At 39.5% G+C, this 21,515-nt stretch overlaps 1 protein-coding gene across 3 annotated transcripts in view; it reads right to left on the bottom strand.

The window, feature by feature from the left end:
- Positions 1-1,539: 1,539 nt before the first annotated feature.
- Positions 1,540-21,515, bottom strand: part of LOC148025629 (SH2 domain-containing protein B-like) — a 45,281-nt gene continuing 25,305 nt past the window's right edge. The window contains exons 8-12 of one of the 3 annotated variants that reach the window (XM_087692843.1): positions 13,893-14,055; positions 13,021-13,358; positions 12,854-12,887; positions 6,548-6,605; positions 1,693-1,729 (exon numbers count right to left, since the gene is read on the bottom strand). In XM_087692843.1, the coding sequence (XP_087548969.1) occupies positions 6,549-6,605; positions 12,854-12,887; positions 13,021-13,358; positions 13,893-14,055 (592 nt within the window). In that variant the 3' untranslated portion in view covers positions 1,693-1,729; position 6,548. Of the gene's footprint in view, positions 1,730-6,547; positions 6,606-11,419; positions 12,888-13,020; positions 13,359-13,892; positions 14,056-21,515 lie in introns of those variants that run through there. The other 2 variants (XM_087692842.1, XM_087692844.1) reach the window with 2 other exon arrangements.

Genomic DNA, 21,515 nt, shown 5'->3' with positions numbered 1-21,515 from the left:
TGACTCTTGCCCTTGCATTATGTGGGTTTCCCCCCTTCCCTTGGTATGGATCTGCATAACGCACAGGAGGGAGCCGTCAAGATTTTGGACATCTCTGTCCTTTCATTGTGGGGGGTACCACCACTACCCCCCCCCCCCCCCCCCAAAAGTGGGAGCCGAACAATGCAATGGGGGTATCATGATTTTGGAAAACCTTTCCCCCCATCCCCGTTGTGCAAATCTGGTTTTTTACCCTTTCTACCATTTGGAGTTCTAATACTATCTTTGTAATTTTCTGTAGAGATGGCTAGGATAAAGCAAACTATGAGACTAGTATTGTTGAGAGACCCTTACATTGCACAGCTGGGATCAGCCTCTAGTTAGAGTGTGCAGCACGGATCCAATTTTGGGAAGAGCATGCCTACATCACTAGCCAAAGCTCAACAGAAGTGATACTAGCAGCACAACTCTGTCCTAAAGGAGAAAAAGAGGATTATGAACCACCATGAGCTTGCTATCATCAAACTCCCATTCATCAAGGTTGTGAAAGATATATGCAAAAGGAGCAATTTGGGCTTCCACTAGTATTCCTTGACACTAGGTTCTACATGAAGCTACAAGACTTTATGATTAAAGTCTTCCAAGACACATGCATTTCAATAGCTCATGCACACAAAGTCAAACTTATGCCAAGGGACTTCACATACCTTGAGCTTCTTAGATTCATGTACAACAAATTGTTGATCCTAGATGGCATCAGTGATAGAAAAATAAAGGGAATTTTGGAGATCCATCCCCTCAAAAAGAGCAAGAAGGTGAAGGGGATTGATGTCACAAAAGGACCCTTACATTGTCACAAAACAAGGCTAAATTCTTAAAGGGTAGTCTATGAAGAAAGGAAGATATGTGAGACAAAAGCCGAGAAGATTAATGAAAGGCACATTAACATTTATGAGGATAATCATGAGGCCTTAGAGATTCTAGGCACATACTTTGATGTTGTGCTACCTCTAAAAAGGACACAAAAATCAACAAAAGTCCTTCTTGTTTGTCGAACGAATTATATCCACTACCCACATCCCATAACATGGTGCAGCACAAGTAAAACCTGAGAAAAAGACCCGCAGTACCATAAAAGAACATCACAACACCTTGTGGAATGAAAACAATTTGTTCGGACGAAAGCAAGGAAACCGAATCCTTTCCAATATAACTGGAAATTCCGACCAGTGAGAAGCCTAGCGAGCCAAAAACTACATCAAAACCATACGAGATTTTGCCGCGAGCGGATTGTATCCATTGTGCACCAACAATAGCAGAGTTGAGTGCCTTTCACTTTAGTGAGGAGGATATTCTAGTCCTTGAGGACCTTGGCAAGGAGGTTAACAATCGCGTAATGAATGCCATCTTAAGGCATATTATTAAATCATAGTACTTCAAAATTTGTACATGCTTTTCTTGTAAGTAGATGGTTTGAAACTTATTGTTTATTTGCTTTTGCAACTTAATTTTTGTAAACCTTCCTTTTGATCAACAAGATAAGATTTTCATCATGGACTCTCTTCTATTCATGGTATTGATCTAGGAAAGAACATCCCTTGTGGATGTGTGCCTGTGGTACAAAGATTGTAATTTGGAACTCATACAATATCTTGCAATGGAATACAATGAAAGATAAGGAACTTTTTGGCATTTTTCTTCCTTTTTTTGTAATTGTGTTGCCCTTCTTGCTTGTAGATCTCACTAGAGTCTGAAAGTGTACAAGAATTGCAGTCATTGAGAGTGGAATTCAAATTACTTTTGTATTACATTGTGTTCCCTTTGTAACTATTGCATCTATATTTCTATCAGATAAGTTGTGACAAGAGGAAAACTTCTTTCATGAGAATGTCCCTATATAAAGTATTTCTTTCATTTCTCTAGGGCACCTACACATAAGGTTCACCATGATTAACATTATTAGTAAATTTTAAAAACATGAATCTTAGACTATACAACACAGTCTTGGATTGCATATTCTATTTATCTTGCAATCATTACACTTGAATGACTAATTAGCAGGGATATTCAGGTCCTTGTTTGCTAGATCCATTCTCACTCGACATAAAGAGACGTTTTCTCTTACATTGAGCATCATTAAGAGCTCATTCTCTAAAAGACCTCTAACATCATCATAGGATTATTAGTGTCATTGTATAAGTCTTCATTAATTGCTACAACAATCTTTCCATCCACATAATGTCATCTCATGTAATAAAAAGTTAGAATAAAATTTTGGGATGCAATCATATATTTATTAGACAATGGATTTCCATTGCACATTGGATGTAGTCCCACACACTTCTTCTATATCCTAGCTTTTACCTAGGAAGTCTAAGCATTTCTCCAATTTGCATATGAACATTGATTATGTTTTTCAAACTTCCTCATCGTAAAAGAAGTCCACAAGAACATGTAATGGCATGAAGATTGTAATCTTCACCTATCAACTCACTACATTAGGTCATAGATATCTTTAAATATCTTCTTAAATATTTAATCTAAAAGATTCACATATTTTTGATATCGCAACTAGTTACTCTATGCTATCTAGAACTGGGAGTGGAAGAGGCTTGAGAGATCCATATCTTATCATACTTGATGGTATATTGTGAAATTTGTTATAAAAGAAAACTATGTCCTCAACCAATGACCTGCTTGAGGTCGAGTTTGTATAATTGCTCACCAATAGAGCCATGAAATATATCAAAGATTCCAACTATGATTTTGGTATATTTCCAATCTTTGAGGTTTGATGGGGATATATCTACAAACATAGACAAACTTCAGGAAAGTCAAACATGAGACCCAGTTTGAAGCCTATTGAAATATTTTAAACTTGAAATAGGTCTATGGCATGGCATGTCAATGGACCAATTCTGTAAGCACAATTTAGAGTGCATATATGCATGTTGTGTATACACCTCCTTGATTTTATTTCATGGTTCTTTGAGCTTGAAATCTTTGACTTGCCCCTTGTAACTATCAACGAATTCATTTCCATGTCTTCTCCTCTTCTTTGTCTACAACATAACCTAAGAACCAAGTTACGAAGATGGTAGTAGGAATCCATCTATGGCTGTCAAGATCGAAACTGTTGCATATTATGATTGTTATGATAGGAAAGGAAGGATGCCAAGAAGGTGAAGCTTCTATTGACATAGAAGATGGAGTAGAAGAAGATGTTGAGTGAAAAGAGAGAATAGAAAATCCTAGGTAAAAATAAAGGGAGGGCATACACTTTGTTGAATTGTTTGAGGTTTTAGGGAAAAAGAGAGGGATACTACAATAGGGGGAAAACGGTTGTGTGTATGTTCAAGAATTTCAAGAAAATGACTAGGGGACTACAAGTTTATACAAGGCTGATCAAAAGTGTCTCCTTCTAGTGTCCTTAATTATATCAATATCTCTTGTTTTTTGTGCCTCCATGAATGTGTTCCAAAAAACCTAAAAATTCTTTATTTAAAAAATATTTAAAATGAGATAAAAGACTTCAAAATTGGAAAATCCCATTTTCATCATAATGTTACCTATCCCCCTATTAGTTAACAAGATTTCTCTCTCTAAAACTAAAAGGCTCAAACTTGAGTCAAAATCTCCCCTAATGATGCACAATTACATCTTAAGATCTTTCCAAGCTAACCGTATGCATCCTATAGCTATAAAATGCAAGATACTCGATGCATGATAGGACATCTACAGTGAGTACACATGGAAGATCTACATGAGCAATACAAGAATTCTTGTATAATATTAGATAGAGTCGAACATTGTAGCAATCTAAACGTTTCAAGGGAACCGAAAAATGAGTTCAAAAATGAGCTCACACCAATGTAACTAAAAGCATGACCAAGTGAGATTTCCATGATAAAGGAGATTAGAAAATAGAGCAAATAGGCAATTTATTGAGGTGAAAAAACCATCATAGAAAAGTTCAAAAATCCTAAATGTTAGGCTACTTTAGCATAATCAATTATATAATGATTCTTATAAGGTTACTAGTTTATTTCCATTCGTGACATGGTATCTCGAAGTGGATTGTATATGAAATCTTGAGCTATGTTGTATTGTTCCATGTGCCTTTGAGGCATCTTAGAGGACCTCTGTGTGTGTGTGTGTGTGTGTGTGTGTGTGTGTGTGTGTGTGTGTGTGTGTGTGTGTGTGTGTGTGTGTGTGTGTGTGTGTGTGTGTGTGTGTGTGTGTGTGTGTGTGTGTGTGTGTGTGTGTGTGTGTGTGTGTGTGTGTGTGTGTGTGTGTGTGTGTGTGTGTGTGTGTGTGTGTGTGTGTGTGTGTGTGTGTGTGTGTGTGTGTGTGTGTGTGTGTGTGTGTGTGTGTGTGTGTGTGTGTGTGTGTGTGTGTGTGTGTGTGTGTGTGTGTGTGTGTGTGTGTGTGTGTGTGTGTGTGTGTGTGTGTGTGTGTGTGTGTGTGACATAAAACCAATCTTATCATCAAAGTTGCAACAAAATCAAATCATTGAGTATGTAGCTTAGAAAAGTCATGAATCACAAGCATCTTCATTAGAGTATCCTAATATTTCTATGTGATCAAATTACTCATAGCAAGCTAATATTAACAATCATCATACATTAGTAAAATAATAATTTGAAATAAAATTCAATCATCCTCAAAATACACTCATCCTAATATATTTTGATTCAAGAAAGTTATATATGTAAAATATAATGCATTCTACTTTGAGCAATAGTGAGATATGTTACTACAACAAAAGAGAATGCATGTGTGTGAATATCCTCATAATTTTATTCTATGGTCCATAGTAAACTTCATTGTCATGTCTAGGTTTGGTACCTTAGCGTTGTTACCTTAGTGAGTAACAAGCAATAAAAATCTAGTTGGGTAATTTTTGCAATAAGAAAGCTCTCATTTTGAGCAAGCTTTAAAAATTGCCAAGGAGATCCTTCCACCCCTTCCAACCTAACATCCATCTTGTGATAGCATCACCTTGTTCTTTATTTATTCTCATGGAGTAAATATGCTTGTGTAATGACACTTTGAAAAAACTTACAATTAGTCAAGATGATAATAATTTTAGTTATATTGTTTTGGTATAGAGTGGATGCGTACATGATGCCCCCCCAAAAGTAGAATGTCAAGTATGTGCAACAACCTTCAAGCTTGTTGGATGTGGTTCAAGAACACCCAAAGCCTCATACAACAACTAGGATAGAGGAACTAGTAAAATAATGAGGATCTTACTAGAGCCAATGACATGACACGAGTCATTGGACTAGTGATCTATGAGATTGAAATAAAGTATCCCTATGGGAAGGAATGGGTTGAAAACTTGTCACCTTACTAAATTGCATGCATCTTTTCACAAAAGTCCCCCACTGTCACCTATAAAGGCTAATTTTTAAATATTGTTGTTTTAGATTTCACTATCACCTTCACATGAGACTAGCATTGTGGTACTTTTTTTTCTTCCAATGCCACAAGATATTAGTGACACGAATGAGCCAAAAATTTTGATGAATTACTATCGATTTAAGAAAAGTGATGCATCATAAGTAAGGTGTTAATTTCTTGGGGTTGCTCTACCCTATGAAGAAAGATCTAATGACTCAATTTGGTAGACCATAATCGAGAGATGCTTGGGAATTCTAGTTCTTTCCCTTTCCCGCTTCTCAATATTTCACATGCATTGGAGAGACGAGCCATGAAGCTTCTTGCTTCCTTGAGTGTTGATGCATGCTACTATCACTATCCTCTCTACAACATACAACATTATCACCATACAACTCCTAAGGATCAAAGGGGTTATATGAATTTAAAGTTGTGGCTTTCAAACTTTGTGATGATCCAAGTTCATTTCAATGATTAGTTAACAAATTGTTTGCTCAACTCTCTATTAAAAAGTTGTTAGCTATTTTTTAGGTCACTAAAGAAACTACATCTATACGTATAATTATTTTCATGCACACCCACTATCTTCCTTTTAGCCACTTAAAATTCCATACATGTTTAGAATGCATTACAAAAAATAGTTATTAGTCAAAACTATGGGTCCATAGCACATTATCTCAAATCATGTCAAAAATTCCTAACTTTCAAAGCTCCAATAGGGAAACCTACAAGATTACTACAACCACAATAGTTTGAAGACCATTTGTAGTGAAACGAGACATCATTGGACAAGTATTTGAAACAAATAAAGGAAATAAATACATTGTAGTACTAACAAAATATTTAACACATTGGTGTGAAGTCAAAGCATTGACCAATGCAAAAACAAATTCAATATCAAAATTTCTATTAGAAGATGCAATAATTAGACATTCATGTTCCATAACTATACTATTAGATCAAGGATAACATTTTAAATCTAAAGTGATAAAAATTTAAACAAGTTTTTGCATCTCCATATCACCCTCAAACAAATAGACTTTTTGGATGTCTAAACAAAAAGAATTTAACAAATGATTGTCATTTATGTAGACCCTCTTCAACAACTTTGCGATAATGAAGTTCTTCCTTATGTAGTATATACATATAGATGCTCAATACTAACTTCAACAAAGGAAAGTCCATATAAGGTGCTGTAAGGTCCCATTTTCCTTACGCAATACCTTTATAAGAAATACAAAGATGAAGCAAATTGGTACTTCAAAAATTTTATTTAAAAAACAACCATTACTAAGATTAGTCATTTGTGATAACTTAGAAATGGCACAAGCACAGCCAGAAAGATATTATGTTAATTAGAATAGATAAAGAATATAAAATTGGAGACAAAGTATTAAGTTATTTCCAAATTAAAAATGAAAAATTGAATGAATCTCTACAACATAAATGGGTTGGTCCCTAAAAACACATCACAAAATGAGTAGGTAAAAGCACAAAAGCGAGAGCACATGTAACACAAATAAAAGAGGTTTTTCAAAATACTGATAATGAAAACACAATGCATGGAAACCTAAGGGGAGAAAGATGATACGAAATGAAGAACTTCAAAGAGCAAGGCAAGGGACAAGAAGAAGAGCCTTGATACAACTTGAGCTGGGGGGAGGTGTGGCATAGAATGGATGTCCATGTGGTAGCCTTTCAAAAGTAGGGCCACCCAATATGTGTAACAACCTTTAATCCCATTGGATGTGGTTCGAGAACACCCAAGGAAGAACTTCATAGAGTAAGGCAAAGGAGAAGAACCCGAATATCACCTAGGCTAGGGTTGAGGTGTGGCATAGAGTGGATGCCCATGTGGTAGCCTTCCAAAAGTAGGGCCACCCAATATGTGTAACAACCTTTAATCTCATTGAATGTGGTTCAAGAACACCCAAAAGCATCATGCAACAACTATAAACAGAGACCCAATGATGAAAAAGGCATTGAATGGGTCTTTTATTCAACTCTTTTTAAAATAATCCATGTGTGAGAAACAAATCCCACTTTGAACACAGTTTACATTAAGGGCCACAATGACACAATCACAACAAATCAATGATTGAAGCATATATAAAGTGGCATATGGTTTTTTGTATTATATTTAAAACTAGAGCACTTTATGTTCGATTATTAACTACCATTATTTTCTTATTGGAACCTCTACCCTAATGCTATTTTAGCTCTTCTAGTTTTTAATTGTCTTAATATAACTCTCTATTCTATATCTTTTTCTACACTATTGACAACAAGAAAAGAGAAAATGAGAATGAACTCTCTATTCTATAATCCATTAACTAGAAGGTCCAAATGAAATGCACACATTAAATGTCAACTTTTGTAAGTGTTGGTTTTAAGGATCATTCTCTATCTCTCTACTTGTTATGACACATAAAGACCTCCATTAGCTATGAAGAAAAGGCCGCATATGTATACAAATAAGCACAAATAAAAGATATCATAAAAGCAAAGACTATGAAAAAAGGTACATTATTTCAATTATTAGATGCAAAAATGATAGAACCTTCAAAATTATGGCTACAAAAATATGAATGGGCATCCATCAAGTGCAAGGAAATATTGATTTAGCTCAAAGTTTTCATGATGCATGATGATGCCCTACAAAATTGTAATACCCTTCCTTTTGTCTTCTAACATCCAATCACATACACTATTATTCATTTGTAAATTTGTTGAGTAACTCCATTGATTCTTGTTAAAGAAGGAGAAATAGTAAGCCTGCTTATCCTTCCTCATTGTCATTCCAAAAAGGCATTATAGCCAAATCAACACTCCTCAACAATCCATATGTACAATCTCAAGATGAAATTGTAATGTAAAGGTTGAGAAGGTTTTGTAGAGAACATTACTCTATGGTTTGAGAATGAGAAAGCATAGCGAAGTTTATCATGAAGCAAAAGTTAACTAATAGAAGAGCTTGTCCCTATTATGAATAAGAATTCTTACTTTTTGCATTGTATGCATGACATGCAAAATCCCTTCTCCCCAAAATAATATATCCTTGCCCTCAATGGATGCTTATTCATATTTCTATAGCATTTTGTTGAAGGTCATATGATCTTAGCCATCAATAATTTTCTCAAGATGTACCAAAATGTCCTTGCATTCTATGTGATATTACGAAGATTAACATGCACACTTAAACAATGTATTAAATTTGAACCACCTATCAGAGGTTATGTTGAGTTGTCTTTCCACATTGCAAATGTGTGCATGTATATCATACACATTGAGGGAACTTCTTCCTATAATACACTTCTACATTATATGCAGTGTGTGTGTGTGTGTGTTGGAGGGGGGGGGTTGGGGGGGTGTGTGCGGGGGTGTGGGGGGGAGCAAAATCAAAATTTCTCATCGGACTCTATGTAAGAGTATTAGACAATCCATCGTGGTAACATACTAGCCATTCTTTGTGCCATTAGTATTCTTCATTGTCTCAAACTTTATGGATATTTTTGGATGGCACACCATTAGATGAGATATGAATGAATTTGAACAATTCCTTCTAGACTTGAAGTTTTATGTTAGGTTCTCTCATTGACTATTCTAATTCTATGCAGAATATTTTTTGTTAATGTTGATTAACTATCAAAGCAAAAGGCTAACTAGCAAGAAAAGCATGATGGATTGTATTCTTTCAAGATATGATATTATGATCTTGCAAAGATGACCACAAGGTGGCATACCTTAGTGTAGAGCAACCTTGGGTTTATGCTAGATATGTCTCTCTTATGAGCTACTCATTTCAACAAAGGCCTTTGGCAAGTAATATTTCAGAATGTATAAGGTAGAAACCTTAGTTACACTTACACTACTAACTAAAGGTGTGGATTAGAAAAGGTACTACAATATCTTCATAGTCTAGTAGATCACTTGAGTAGATGCATCCTCATAAATGAGAAAGCATTTGAGCTTTGAGTCTTTGAAAGCCCATCTATATAATTAGGAAATTTCAGAATCTATAATGGAGTACAAAAAAGTAGGTTGTCATTTTCATAATTTGCATTGGGCACTCTGCAACTAGATTCTCTCGATGCTTCACAGTGGTATTCTCAAAGCACTGGTATTCTTTGGTGCTTCACATTAAGATTCAAAGGCATGTTTCAAATGGCAAGCAGGTTCATGGGTGCTTGAGTCACAAGAAAACCAATCATGAGAGATCCCAAAGCTTTTGTGTGAGGTGAAGATTTATTTATAATATCCTGATGCTCACATGTACACCTTAATTGGTACCATAAAACATTTATTTGTATTGTTGTAGCACTTAGAGTGGTCAGAGGTGCATGCACATGGTACCCTCATAAAATTTGACAAGAGTCCAACACATCCTACATATTCCTTGTGCAATCACATAATAGATCAACATTCATGATTAATTACACTCATAATCTAATGGTTACTACCCACCATTGAATATTATTACTCGTTGAATAGTATATCCTCTCCATAGACGTAATACTACAAACCTAAGTTACTAGTAAGCATGAAGCTCTTGATGATTCATGACTTGGACTCTCTCTCTCTCTCTCTCTCTCTCTCTCTCTCTCTCTCTCTCTCTCTCTCTCTCTCTAATTTGTTACTTATAAACGTTGATGCTATTTATCATTATTACTTTTATTAAGTACATTAAAATGATTAATTATATACATTGATAATATTTGTTGTTGCTACTGTTGTTGTAAATTTATTAATATTGTTAATATATTAATATACATTAGTTATTATTTTTAATATTATTAGTATCAATTATCAATAAACAAATAAATATTATTATTGTTATACATTAAAATTATTAACTATCATTATAAATAATTTATCATTTATAATAGTAATTATAAATTTCTTCTTTTTCTTCTTCTTCTTCTCTCTCTCCGAGCGCGAGCGCACTCTCTTGCAAACTTGTCTTCCATGCAAGCACAAGGGGGGCTCCGTGTGCACGTGCACACCCTCTGCCCCCCCCCCCCCCCAAAAAAAAAAACAAAAAAAAAACTGAAAAACCTTCTCTTAATAATAGTAAGAGATAAAATGGAATTTGTTGTTGCATTGTAGACCCAATAAAAGAGGTACAAGATTGGATAGCATGCCACGTGGCATTTAATTATCCTCCAACCATGCAAGCAAGATGAACTAAGTGGACAAAACAAAACTGCACAAGCAAAGCTATGAGCCGAGTGACAGGATTCCTTGGGTATATATCATAGGCATAACTTAGGCAAACAAGAGATCCTTTGAGAAAAACTTCCAAACTGTTAGAAGATTTTCCAAACCTTCGAGCTGGAATCAACATGATGCAATCAACGAGAAAGACCACTGAAAAAGGTTCGAGTTTTTGGGGAATACCAAAGTAGATGTGGTACACTCATGAAGGAAGCCTGTTTAACCACTGTATGTGAGAAAGCACTATCTTCAACTCTTGTATTAAATGGGTGGAGGAAGGGCAGTCTAGAATTATCCCCTTGAAATACTACTTCCCACTGGTCATGAATGTATAAGGCCTTTCGTTGGCTTGTATTTGGTGTGTATGGCCATTTTATGGGCAGCCTAGTAGCAGTTGTAGTGGGCCCCAAGCTTGGTATTCATAGGTGGGGTCCCAGTCTCACATTATATGTCTGTACCACTCATCACATTGCTGAAGGAGAGAGAGAGAGAGAGAGAGAGAGAGAGAGATAGAGAGAGAGAGATGAGGGTGTTGGAGAAGTTCCACCCCTAAAGCCGTGTGCCTCCACTCTTTGTATGCTTTGTATCTCTGGTTTATGGCATGGATTCTGTCACCTGTCATTGAGGTTTTGTGTATTTATTTCATTAAAGTAAGTTTGGTAAATTTCCTGCTACCAACCACCTTTACTATGTACATGGATTGTTAGATGATCATGACAGATCTTAGATGGCCAAGACGTAGAGAGCAGTCTCTCTTTGTATACAAAGATCTCAGTTCATAGAAAATTTGAGTTGAAATCCAAATAATCTCCCACATCTGACTGCCTTACCAGTCACTCTGCCTATGGAACTCTGGAGAGCTGCCTTACGGCAGCATTTATTTATGGGTCAAGGCCCTTTCACCCTTAGCAGGTTGCCTGCAGAGGGTGAAAGATGCCAAAAGAAACCCCCCCAGCTGCCCAATCAATCCGCTGGCCTGCACACACACACACACACCACATACCCAACCAACTAGGCTGCTACTTCAGGGGTTAACACTGCAGGGTAGTTAATAGGCTAGTCCATGCAACCCAAAGCCAGCCGGAGCCAGGTGACAAGGTTTAGTCCCAAGAGAGCTCTCAAAATGCAAGTTCAGGGGCAACTCACTATGCAACATTTCTTTGGTCTTTGTGTATAATATATCACATTTGGAGAAGTCTGCAAGAAGATTAACTTGTGCTAGCCATTAAACCATCAGTAAACCCTAATACTCATCTGCCAGATTGAAAGGGTCACCCTCACTTACGCTGGCCCCAAATCTTCTCTCTGTGTCCAGAACAACCTGGAACTTTGTCAGGTCCATAGTTTGTTTCATGAGCCATCCTAAAAGAATAATTGATTCCTTCCAGCAGCAAGCGCACTACAAATATATCTAATTAGTACTAAAACATCAAAACAGAATAGGTCTATCTGAGAAAGCCAGTTGACATGAAGATTTAAAACAGACATGAAATAGGTAAAGACTTCAGTGCCCAGAACTAAAATTTCCAAATTCTGTGGAAAAGCAATGGATAGCAACAAGGGTGCCTGGTGTGCACAGCACCATTGCCTGGAACAGGTTAATCTGAGTAGCTTAAAGAAAGAAAACAACAAGAATTAGCAATGATGTATTCCATTGCTTCAGCCGCCTTTAAGTCCATAAAGTGATTGTGGAAAAAAAAAAACACAAAGGGATGAGAGAAAGAGAGGAAGAGAAAACAACGATATGTGCTACATGGACTCTAGTTAAATTGATGCTCTGCTCAAAACTGTGTGTCAACAATTACAACAGCAAGCCCTTGCAAGCAATGCTAACAAATATATTTGTTAGCATACTTTATAGAGAGAACTATAAAAAGAATGCCATTTCCAATAGGAATACAAGACCATCACTAACTCCTGATGGTCAACAGAGCTGTCTATTTTTTTGGATCTTTCTGTGATGTGCTTTGGTAAGCAAGACCTCTCCACAAATGATACTCCTTGCTTCAGGAGTATGATCTAAGTGCTAAAATCAGGAAGCACAGAGGATTACAAAGCTGTGATTCATGAAATCGTTCGTGCAAGGGCTGTCATTCCTCAAATTGGTCATGCATTCCGTATCATTAAGGTTGGTGCAAGACATTTTGCATGTTGAGTATCAAAGTGGAGACTTACATTTCTGTTGAAAACAAAAGGTAAAACGTTTACAGAAATTCTACTTGTATGGCTGCAATAGCTCAGCTTGTGATAACAGTACCTCAGATAGGGGTTTTTTGTCTCCTGAACTGAACCTGCATTATTAAAAGTTTGGCACCATTAGAGAAAAGGTTTGGCACCATCAGAAAAAAAGTGAAAATTTTTCAAAATGCATCTTTGCACTGACAATAAAGAGGATCATAGCCACCCAGCTGTCTTCTTACTTACCCTGAGCTTTTGTCAAGGCACAGCAATTTGTGATGCAGTTTCAAGTCATGATCTATGTAACTTACAACCAAACCTCCAGCATCTGGGTGGGGCCAGCTACAAGCAGACACAAAACGCAGTATGAATGTTCCAGGTTCGGACCCACTTAGTAGAGTTTCTGCTTCATCCCGAAAAACCATGCCTTGTATCCATTTTGGATCTTCCATCTCCCATGTTGAACGGACTTGAGGATTTGATAACAAGAGACATGTTGGATATAACCAATGCCATAATCTATCGAAGTCTTCATGTGATACCAGCTCTCCCAACTTTATTAGCTGCTGAAGGAAGACTTTGTCCTGAAACACCATGTAAATATTAAGGCACTTCGCTACAGGGATTATCAAGGCTATACTACTTGACCTCAGATTGCAGTCCGAAATTTCTTGTTCAAATACCACCAGCTAACAAGTGGAGAAGCACAACCATTGTACTGCATCTATAGCTGGTGATCACATTTCTAGTCAAAATATGCAAAGATAATTGGCACTAGCCCAGCTTCACAACATCTTAAGTCTTTAGCTCACGGCCATTAAGTATTTTTATTTTCCAAAAAGTTCAAAACTTGCACAGAACTAGGCCTTCCGAAATTGGAAAACGTGTTCAAAAATGGAAAACTCAATTGTCTGTGAAATACACAAAGCAACATCCTTTTGTTGGCAAGAGATGAACGTTAACAATAGACATGGCCCTTCTAGCACAGATGGTACTGGTAATAACCATCAGATGGCAAAATGGGGCTACAAGCATACGGCATTGCATCATCAAACTCAATTTATTATCTTCTAGTAATTGACAAAATGTAGCGATGCAATACCCAATCAATATCTCACCTTTAAATTCAACCTTCGCCTTTTTGAGCCTGAGAGTTTTATGAAGTATCCTTCCACATGACTTATCATGAGGTCCCGTGGCACCGGATTATCTTCTTTTGATATCCTTCTCCAAGCCTCATTTCCTTCTTTAATTAGTTGCTTAGAAATGCAAATCTGGTACCTGACCAAAAGGACCCTTTTCCTTTAGACATATGGCTACTATAAAGTGATATCAACAACATTGTTTCAGTACAAACCATTTGCATTGCCACACCACTGTCAAACAATTACCATCACAGAGAACCGTACGAACCATTTGCATTGCCACACGACTGTCAAACAATTACCATCACAGAGAACCAGAATTATTGATTATTTTTCTTCAAAACCTTTTTTTTTAATTCCTTCCTCTAACGGGGGCTTCACGTGTGAAAGCACAGTTGTCAATTCTGTGCAAAATTAAGCCAGAAATTTGGGGCTTTTTCCAGATTTGACTCTGCTTATGCCCGTCAATGATTTTGAAGTCGGGGGGAATTGCAGACATTGCGTGTGGTGACCTCAATTAATTTGGGGATTTTGCCAAATTGGTCAAAATTTTGCTCCTTTGAGAAAAATTTCTTGACATTGGATCCCGAAAATTTGGGACTTTTCATGTATTGGCAAAGTTTTGCTCAGCTGGGTCAAATTGGCTGACATTTATGCAATTTTGGACTTGAAATTTTGGGGATTTGCGCAGAATTTGGTAAATTTCTGCAATTTTTTGCCCGTGTGGTGGCTGGTTCATGTACAAATAGCAGAGATTTATTTCTGGTTGAGAAAGAACGGCACTGTTATTTGCTGGTTCAGCTTGTGCTTTTGCAATTTAGTGCATTTACTCTTGTGTTCGTGATAAAATGGCTACAACTTCTTCCAGTTCAGACATAAAGAGTTTGATGGAAATCAAACGGTTTGATGGTCATGGCTTTGACCTTTGAAAAGGCCGCATGCATGGCATGTTGTTCCTAAAGAATTGTGAGAATGCTTTGTAGGAAGATAAACCCACACTAATGTCTAATGCAAATTGGGCCAGAGTAAATAAAAAAGTTGTGGCTTACATTAAGATCGGTGTCACTGATGACATCTTGATAGACATCAAGGGTTTAGATACAGCTTATGCAATATGGGAGAAGCTGAAAACTACCTATGAGATCACCACACCTGTTAATCAAGTGCATTTAATGCGCAAGTTGGTAAATATGCGACTGGATGAGTCAAAACCTACAGCTGAGCACTTAAGTGCATTTACAGGTATTCTAAATCAGCTCAAAGATGCAAATTTGGACTTTGATGATAAGTTGAGGGCGATCTTTTTTATCATGACACTGCCTAACTCTTGGGAGACCTTGGTGGTTTCACTCAGCAATAACCCCAATCTCTCATATGATGGGTGAGGGGTTCTATCTTGATGAAGAAATTAGACATATGTCTAGTGGAGAAGGCAGCAACTCAGCTTATAATGTAAGAGGCAAGGCTGAAAAGGAAAATGCAAATGCAGGACAAAGAAACAGGAGCAAGAGCAAAGGAAAGGAAAAGAGTGACATTACTTGCTATCACTGTGGTCAGAAGGGCCACAAGAAACCTGATTGCAGGTATTACAAGAAGAAACAAGAGAGAAAGAAGAAGGAAGATAAGACAGATGCATCTAAGGCAACCAAAGGCAAAGAAAAGGCCAATGTGGCCTCTAGTGTGGTCATAAAGGAGCTTTCAAATACAAAGGCTGATGTATTATGTGCAGTTGATTATGATGCCCTTGTATGTCACATGTAGGATATGCAGATTACCAAGGCTGATGTGATTGATACACTCTTGTCAGTTGATGATGGTGTCACTAAGACTTGGATTGTAGACTCTGGTGCCTCTTTTCATGTAACTCCTTGCTTGGAGTGTTTTGCTATGTTCAATGTAGGCAATTATGGAAAGGTGTATCTTGGAAATAACCATGCTTGCAGCATTGATGGAATTGGCACTATACACTTGTCTTTAGACAATGATCAAGAGCTTGTGTTGAAAGATGTCAGATATGTGCCTAGCATTAAAAAGAGTTTACTATCTATTGGTCAGCTTGACTTGCATGGCTACACCACACTGTTTGGTGGGGGTTTGTGGAAAGTGAAAAAGGATTCCATGTTGATTGCAAAAGGAACCAAGAAGGGCACTTTGTATTGTTTGCACTGTAAAGCCTTGAAAGACAAATTTCTTGCAATTGCTAAAATTGGCAGCCACTTGGAGTTATGGCATAAAAGATTAGGCCATATGAGCCAAAATGGACTTGATGTTCTTACCTCTCTGAAGAGGGTTGATCGAAAAGACTCTAAACTTGACTTTTGTAATGAGTGTCAGTTTGGAAAGCAAATAAAAATTTCATTTTACTCTGGTGTCTCTCATAAGTCCAATGTCTTGGACTTAGTGCATTCTGATGTATGTAGTATGCCCTTGAAATCGTTGGGTGGTACTGCATATTTTGTCTCCTTTATTGATGACTATTCCAAGAAGATTTGGGTATACTTGCTGGAAAATAAAAGTGAAGTGTTTGCTGTTTTTAAAACTTTTCATGCATTTGTGACCACTCAAACAAGTAAAAAGTTGAAATGCTTGAGAACTGATAATGGGGGTGAGTGCACATCAACTGAATTCAAGTCCTTATGTGACTTGCATGGTATTAAGAGGGAGCTTACAGCTCCTTACAGCCCTTCTTCAAATGGGGTGGCTGAAAGATATAATAGGACTTTATGTGAAAGAGTGTGGTGTTGTTAGACAGTCATTTCCTGGACACACACGGTGGACAGCAGATCAATGCAAGGTGCCATGTCAGCAAGGTGCCACATCAGCAGACGCCATGTCAGCAAGTGCAGTCGGACAATTATTTGGGCATTATTTTATTACAGTCGGCTGCATTTAATGCAGCCGAACCGGTCATTTTTATGCCTTTTCTTTTTGGCTATTTATAGCCAGTTGTGGCACACTCCAACAGTCATTCATTTCAGATTCTGATCTTCAGATCTGTTGGCTGAGACAGACTGTGCTCGGGCTGACGGAGATCAAGGTCATCAAGTCGGAGACACACACAGATATTTCCTTTGCCCCGGTGTATTTCTGCACTCTTATACAGCATACTACACCGCAGATTTTCTGCGTTTACACTGTCTCCTTTTCTCTCTCTCTCTCTCTCTCTGTGTTCACTCTCTCTTAGTCTTTGTCCTATGCTTCCGCATCGCTGCACTCTAACATGGTGTCAGAGCGGTGAAGATGGACTGACTGAGGGCTGAACCTATCTGAAAAGGAGATTTCAGCGCAACACAAGGCTGCATTTCGAGGATTTGAGGGCGAGCGGGAGGGCTGCGCATCGGATCAAGGCTGAAGCAAGCGTGGGCGTGCGGGAAAGGAGTCTAATCGGTGAATTTGTTGCTTGCTGTTCGAAGGTGAGGAAGGCTGCGTTTGAGGCCTTCCATTGCAGATTTTACCTTTTCATTGCCTCCGGCGGGTGAAGAAGGTTTGGGCAGTGGAGGAATCAATCCTAGAAGGCTGCGTTTTCACAGTCAGAGGGGGCTGCTTTTGCGTTTGTGCAGGTATTGCAGGTTAACATGTCTATAGCGACTGATTTGGAGTTCTAGGTGATCATGGATAGAAAGGTGCTTGTCCTACCGGCTCTTCCAACGGATCAAAAGCTTGATGGTGACAATTACCACATCTGGCAGGTGATGAAATTGACCATTTTAGAGTCTTATGATATGGCGGAATTGGTGATGGAAGAGATTAACAGGCCCTCGATGAGGGATGAGTCCAAACTCTCTTCCAATGCTCATGCGGAGTTGACCAAGGCCCAGTCTCATTGGGACAAACTGAATGCTAGGATTTGATCTTTTCTATTTCTATCTTGCACCACAGCTGTGATAGCTCACATCGAGCACTTGACGGTGGCTCGTGAGATATGGCTAGAGCTCGACCAGATGTATAACCGGATGACCCTAATGAAGAGGGTTTCTTTGGAGGTGCAGATGCAAACTTTGTCCATGAATAAGTCTTCTTCGCTTCGGGAACACATCAACAAGCTTCGACAGCTTCAAATACAGGTTCAAAATGCAGGGAAGCCTATTTCCTCTGAAGACATGGCGATCACTTTACTATCCCAATTGCCGCCACGATTCGGTACTTTTTATTCCGCTCTTATTGCTTCACGGTGGGAGTCGACTCTTCGGTGGGAAGAGTTGGTTCCTATGGTATTGGACCAGGAGGAACAGATGAAGGGATAGAATGCTTCCGAATCGGAGGCTTTGGTTGGTCAAGCCTCTCAGAAGAAGGGGAAGGAACAAAAGGGGAAGGAGCACAACAAATCCAAGAAGGACAAGGAGAAGGAATCAACTTGTCATATTTGTGGTAAGACCGGTCATCGAAAGAAGGATTGCCCCGACAAAGACAAGAAGGACACCGAGAAGAAGGACACGAAGGATTCTGGAGCGGTGGCTACATCCTCATCAGCTGCTTTTCTACACTTAGCAGTCATTGAGGACTCTACACCGAAGACTTCTGATGCTATGATGGCAACTCCCCAGGCTTGTGAGTGAATCGTGGACAGTGGTGCCTCCCGACACATGACTCCTCCTCCCGTTGGTGTTGCCCATTTATGACCTTCGCGTGGGCCGGTTCTCGTTGGAGACAGCTCTTCTGTGTTTATTGCTGCGCGGGGTGAGATGCAGCTTATTCCAGATGGACGTGGTGGTACCCACACTTCTGAGGTGTTGCATGTGCCAGGTTTGGGGTATCATTTACTTTCGGTCCATAAGATTTGTGCTATTGGCCTCTTGATGGAGTTTGACACTAATACTGTTTGAGTCCTTGATCGTGGATCGACGAAGATTCTCTTTGCAGGGTATGAGGAGAATGGTGTCTACAAATTGAAGTCTTCTTCAGCTCTTACTTCTCTTCTTCTTACTTCTCAGACACAGTCCGAGTTATGGCATGCTCGGTGTGGCCACCTGAACTACGTGTACCTTCGGAAGGTGTCGCAAGGGTTGTTTGTCTCCTGCATTCGTGGGAAATTGCATCAGGATGCGATTCCCAACAAAGCTTCTAGGCGGTCTACTTTACCCATGGAGCTTGTATCTACGGATCTTTATGGCCCAATGAGGACCGAGTCCTTGAAAGGAAGCTTGTACTTCAAGTTGATCGTAGATGACTATAGCAGGATGACTTGGGTCTATTTCTTGACTTTGAAGTCGAAGACTTTCTCTCACTTCAAGGATTGGCTTCTCTTTGAAGAGAACCGTTCTGGCTGGCAACTGAAGACCTTGCGTTCAGACAAGGGAGGTGAATTCATGTCTAATGAGTTTGCTTGTTTTTGTGCAGATAGGGGCATTCACCAGGAGTTTGCTAACACCAAGACTCCCCAAGAGAATAGCATTTTGAAGCAGAAGAACCGAAGTGTGATCGAGATGACGTGCACCATGATGGAGCACCAACAGACACCTCAGTTTCTGTGGGCCGAGGCAGTGGCTACCGCAATTCACATCCTCAATCGATCTCCCACTTCGGCCATTGACAGGATGACACCTTTTGAGACTTACTTCGGGACCAAGCCTGATGTTTCTTATTTCAGGATCTTTGGGTGTCGCTTATGTGCACATTCCGAAGACGCAGCGTGATAAGTTCGAGGCAACTTCCCAACGACAGGTTTTTATTGGCTATAGCTCCCAGTCCCAAGGTTATCGTTTGTATGATCCCGTCAAGCGGGATGTCTACACGAGCCGAGATGTGCGGTTCGTGGAAGTTCCAGCCACAGAGGGGGGTGAGAAGCACCCGTCCTTGGAGATCCAAGGGAGAGTTGGGCTCCCGAGACAATTCCTTTGGAGCCAAAGTCTTTTGATGGAGATTCTTCTTCTGATTTCGAGTCTTCACTTCCACCAGCCACCCCTGAGGAGCTTCTGCCGGTGGATGTTCCTAAGTCTTCAGCAGCTGGAGAGCGACAGGGAGAGGTTTGTCCTCCTCCTCGTTGGGCCCGTGACACACTTCGAGATTTAGGGATCAAGGGGGTCCCTAAGGAGTGGGAACTGCACGATGGACCGCGGAGGTCACGGAGGAACCAGACACATTCTTTGGAGCTTGTTTGCTCCAACTATTGTTTGCTAACCCAAGTTATGCAGGATCACAAGCCCACTTCAGTGAAGGAGGCTTTACAGTCTGATCATTGGCGGAAGGCCATGGAAGCCAAGTTGGAGGCTATTGAGAGGAATGGTACTTGGTCTCTTGTGCCTCGTCCCTCTCACAAGAAGGTGATTGGTGTCAAGTGGGTCTTCAAGACCAAGCATCTTAGCAATGGTTCTTTGGACAAGCACAAGGCTCGCCTTATTGCTAAAGGTTTTGCTCAGCACCTAGGCATTGATTTCCATGATACTTTTGCCCCCATTGCTCGTATGGCGACTATTCGAGCTGTTCTTGCCTTGGCTAGCCATATGAGATGGCCTATCTATCAGTTGGATGTGAAGTCGGCCTTTCTAAATGCTGACTTTCAGAAGGAGATCTATGTTGAGCAGCCTCCTAGCTTTGGATCCTTGGATGGGAAAGTTTACAGGTTGAAGAAGGCCTTGTATGGCCTCAAGCAGGCTCCACATGCATGGAACGAGAAGATTGACTCGTTTCTTCAATCAAAGTTGGCATGTCAGTGCTCCAAGGCCAATCCGCAACTTTATGTGCACACTTCCGAGATTGGTCGTGTGTTGTGTGTGTTGTATGTTGGATGATTTGATTTTGACACGGGATCGTGCACCGAAGGTTCAAGAGACCAAGACAGCTTTACGTCAGGCATTCAAGATGACGGATTTGGGGCTTCTTCATTTCTTCTTGGGTCACGAAATTTATCAGTCTCAGAGGGGGATTTTCATCTCTTAACAGAGATATATTCAAGAGCTCTTGGTGACTTTTAAGATGGAGACTTGTCGGCCCATTACTACTCCTATGGATCCGAATTGGAAGGCCACTTCACACTTAGATTCTCCTGTGATGGATGCTTCACGCTACCATCAGTTGATTGGATCCTTGATTTGGCTTCTCAACACTCGTGTTGATCTTTGTTTTGTTGTGGGTCTTTTGGTAGGATTCATGACTGAACCCAAACAGATGCATTGGCAAGTTGCCACTGAACCCAAACAGGTGCATTGGCAAGTTGCCCTAAGGATTCTTCGGTATTTAAGAGGGACCTCTAACTTAGGGATTTCTTATCCCACAGGTACAGATGCTTCAGATTTGGTTCTTGCAAGTTGGAGTGACTCGGATTGAGCTGGCGATGTGGACCACCGACAGTTTTCTATAGGCTACCGTTTTATCTTGGATCCACGTATTATCTCTTAGAGTAGCAAGAACCAGCCCACGGTAGCCCTTTCTTCTACTGAGGTGGAGTATCGGGCTGCGTCTTCCACCACATGTGAGGTTGTGTGGCTTCGGAGATTGTTGGAGAAGCTTGGCTGTCCCCAGACTTGTCCTACTCTTTTGCGGTGCGACAATGAGAGTTGCATTGCCTTGGTACGGAATCTTGTATTCCATGCCCAGATGAAGCACATTGAGATCCAGTATCACTTCATTCGGGAGAAGCTTCTGGATGGAACCATTAAT

Source organism: Lygodium microphyllum, chromosome 14 (genome assembly GCF_053477565.2).
Source record: "Lygodium microphyllum isolate KBCC chromosome 14, Lygodium_microphyllum_v1.1.10, whole genome shotgun sequence".
Classification (NCBI taxonomy): domain Eukaryota; kingdom Viridiplantae; phylum Streptophyta; class Polypodiopsida; order Schizaeales; family Lygodiaceae; genus Lygodium; species Lygodium microphyllum.
This window is presented reverse-complemented; position numbering and strand designations above follow the sequence as displayed.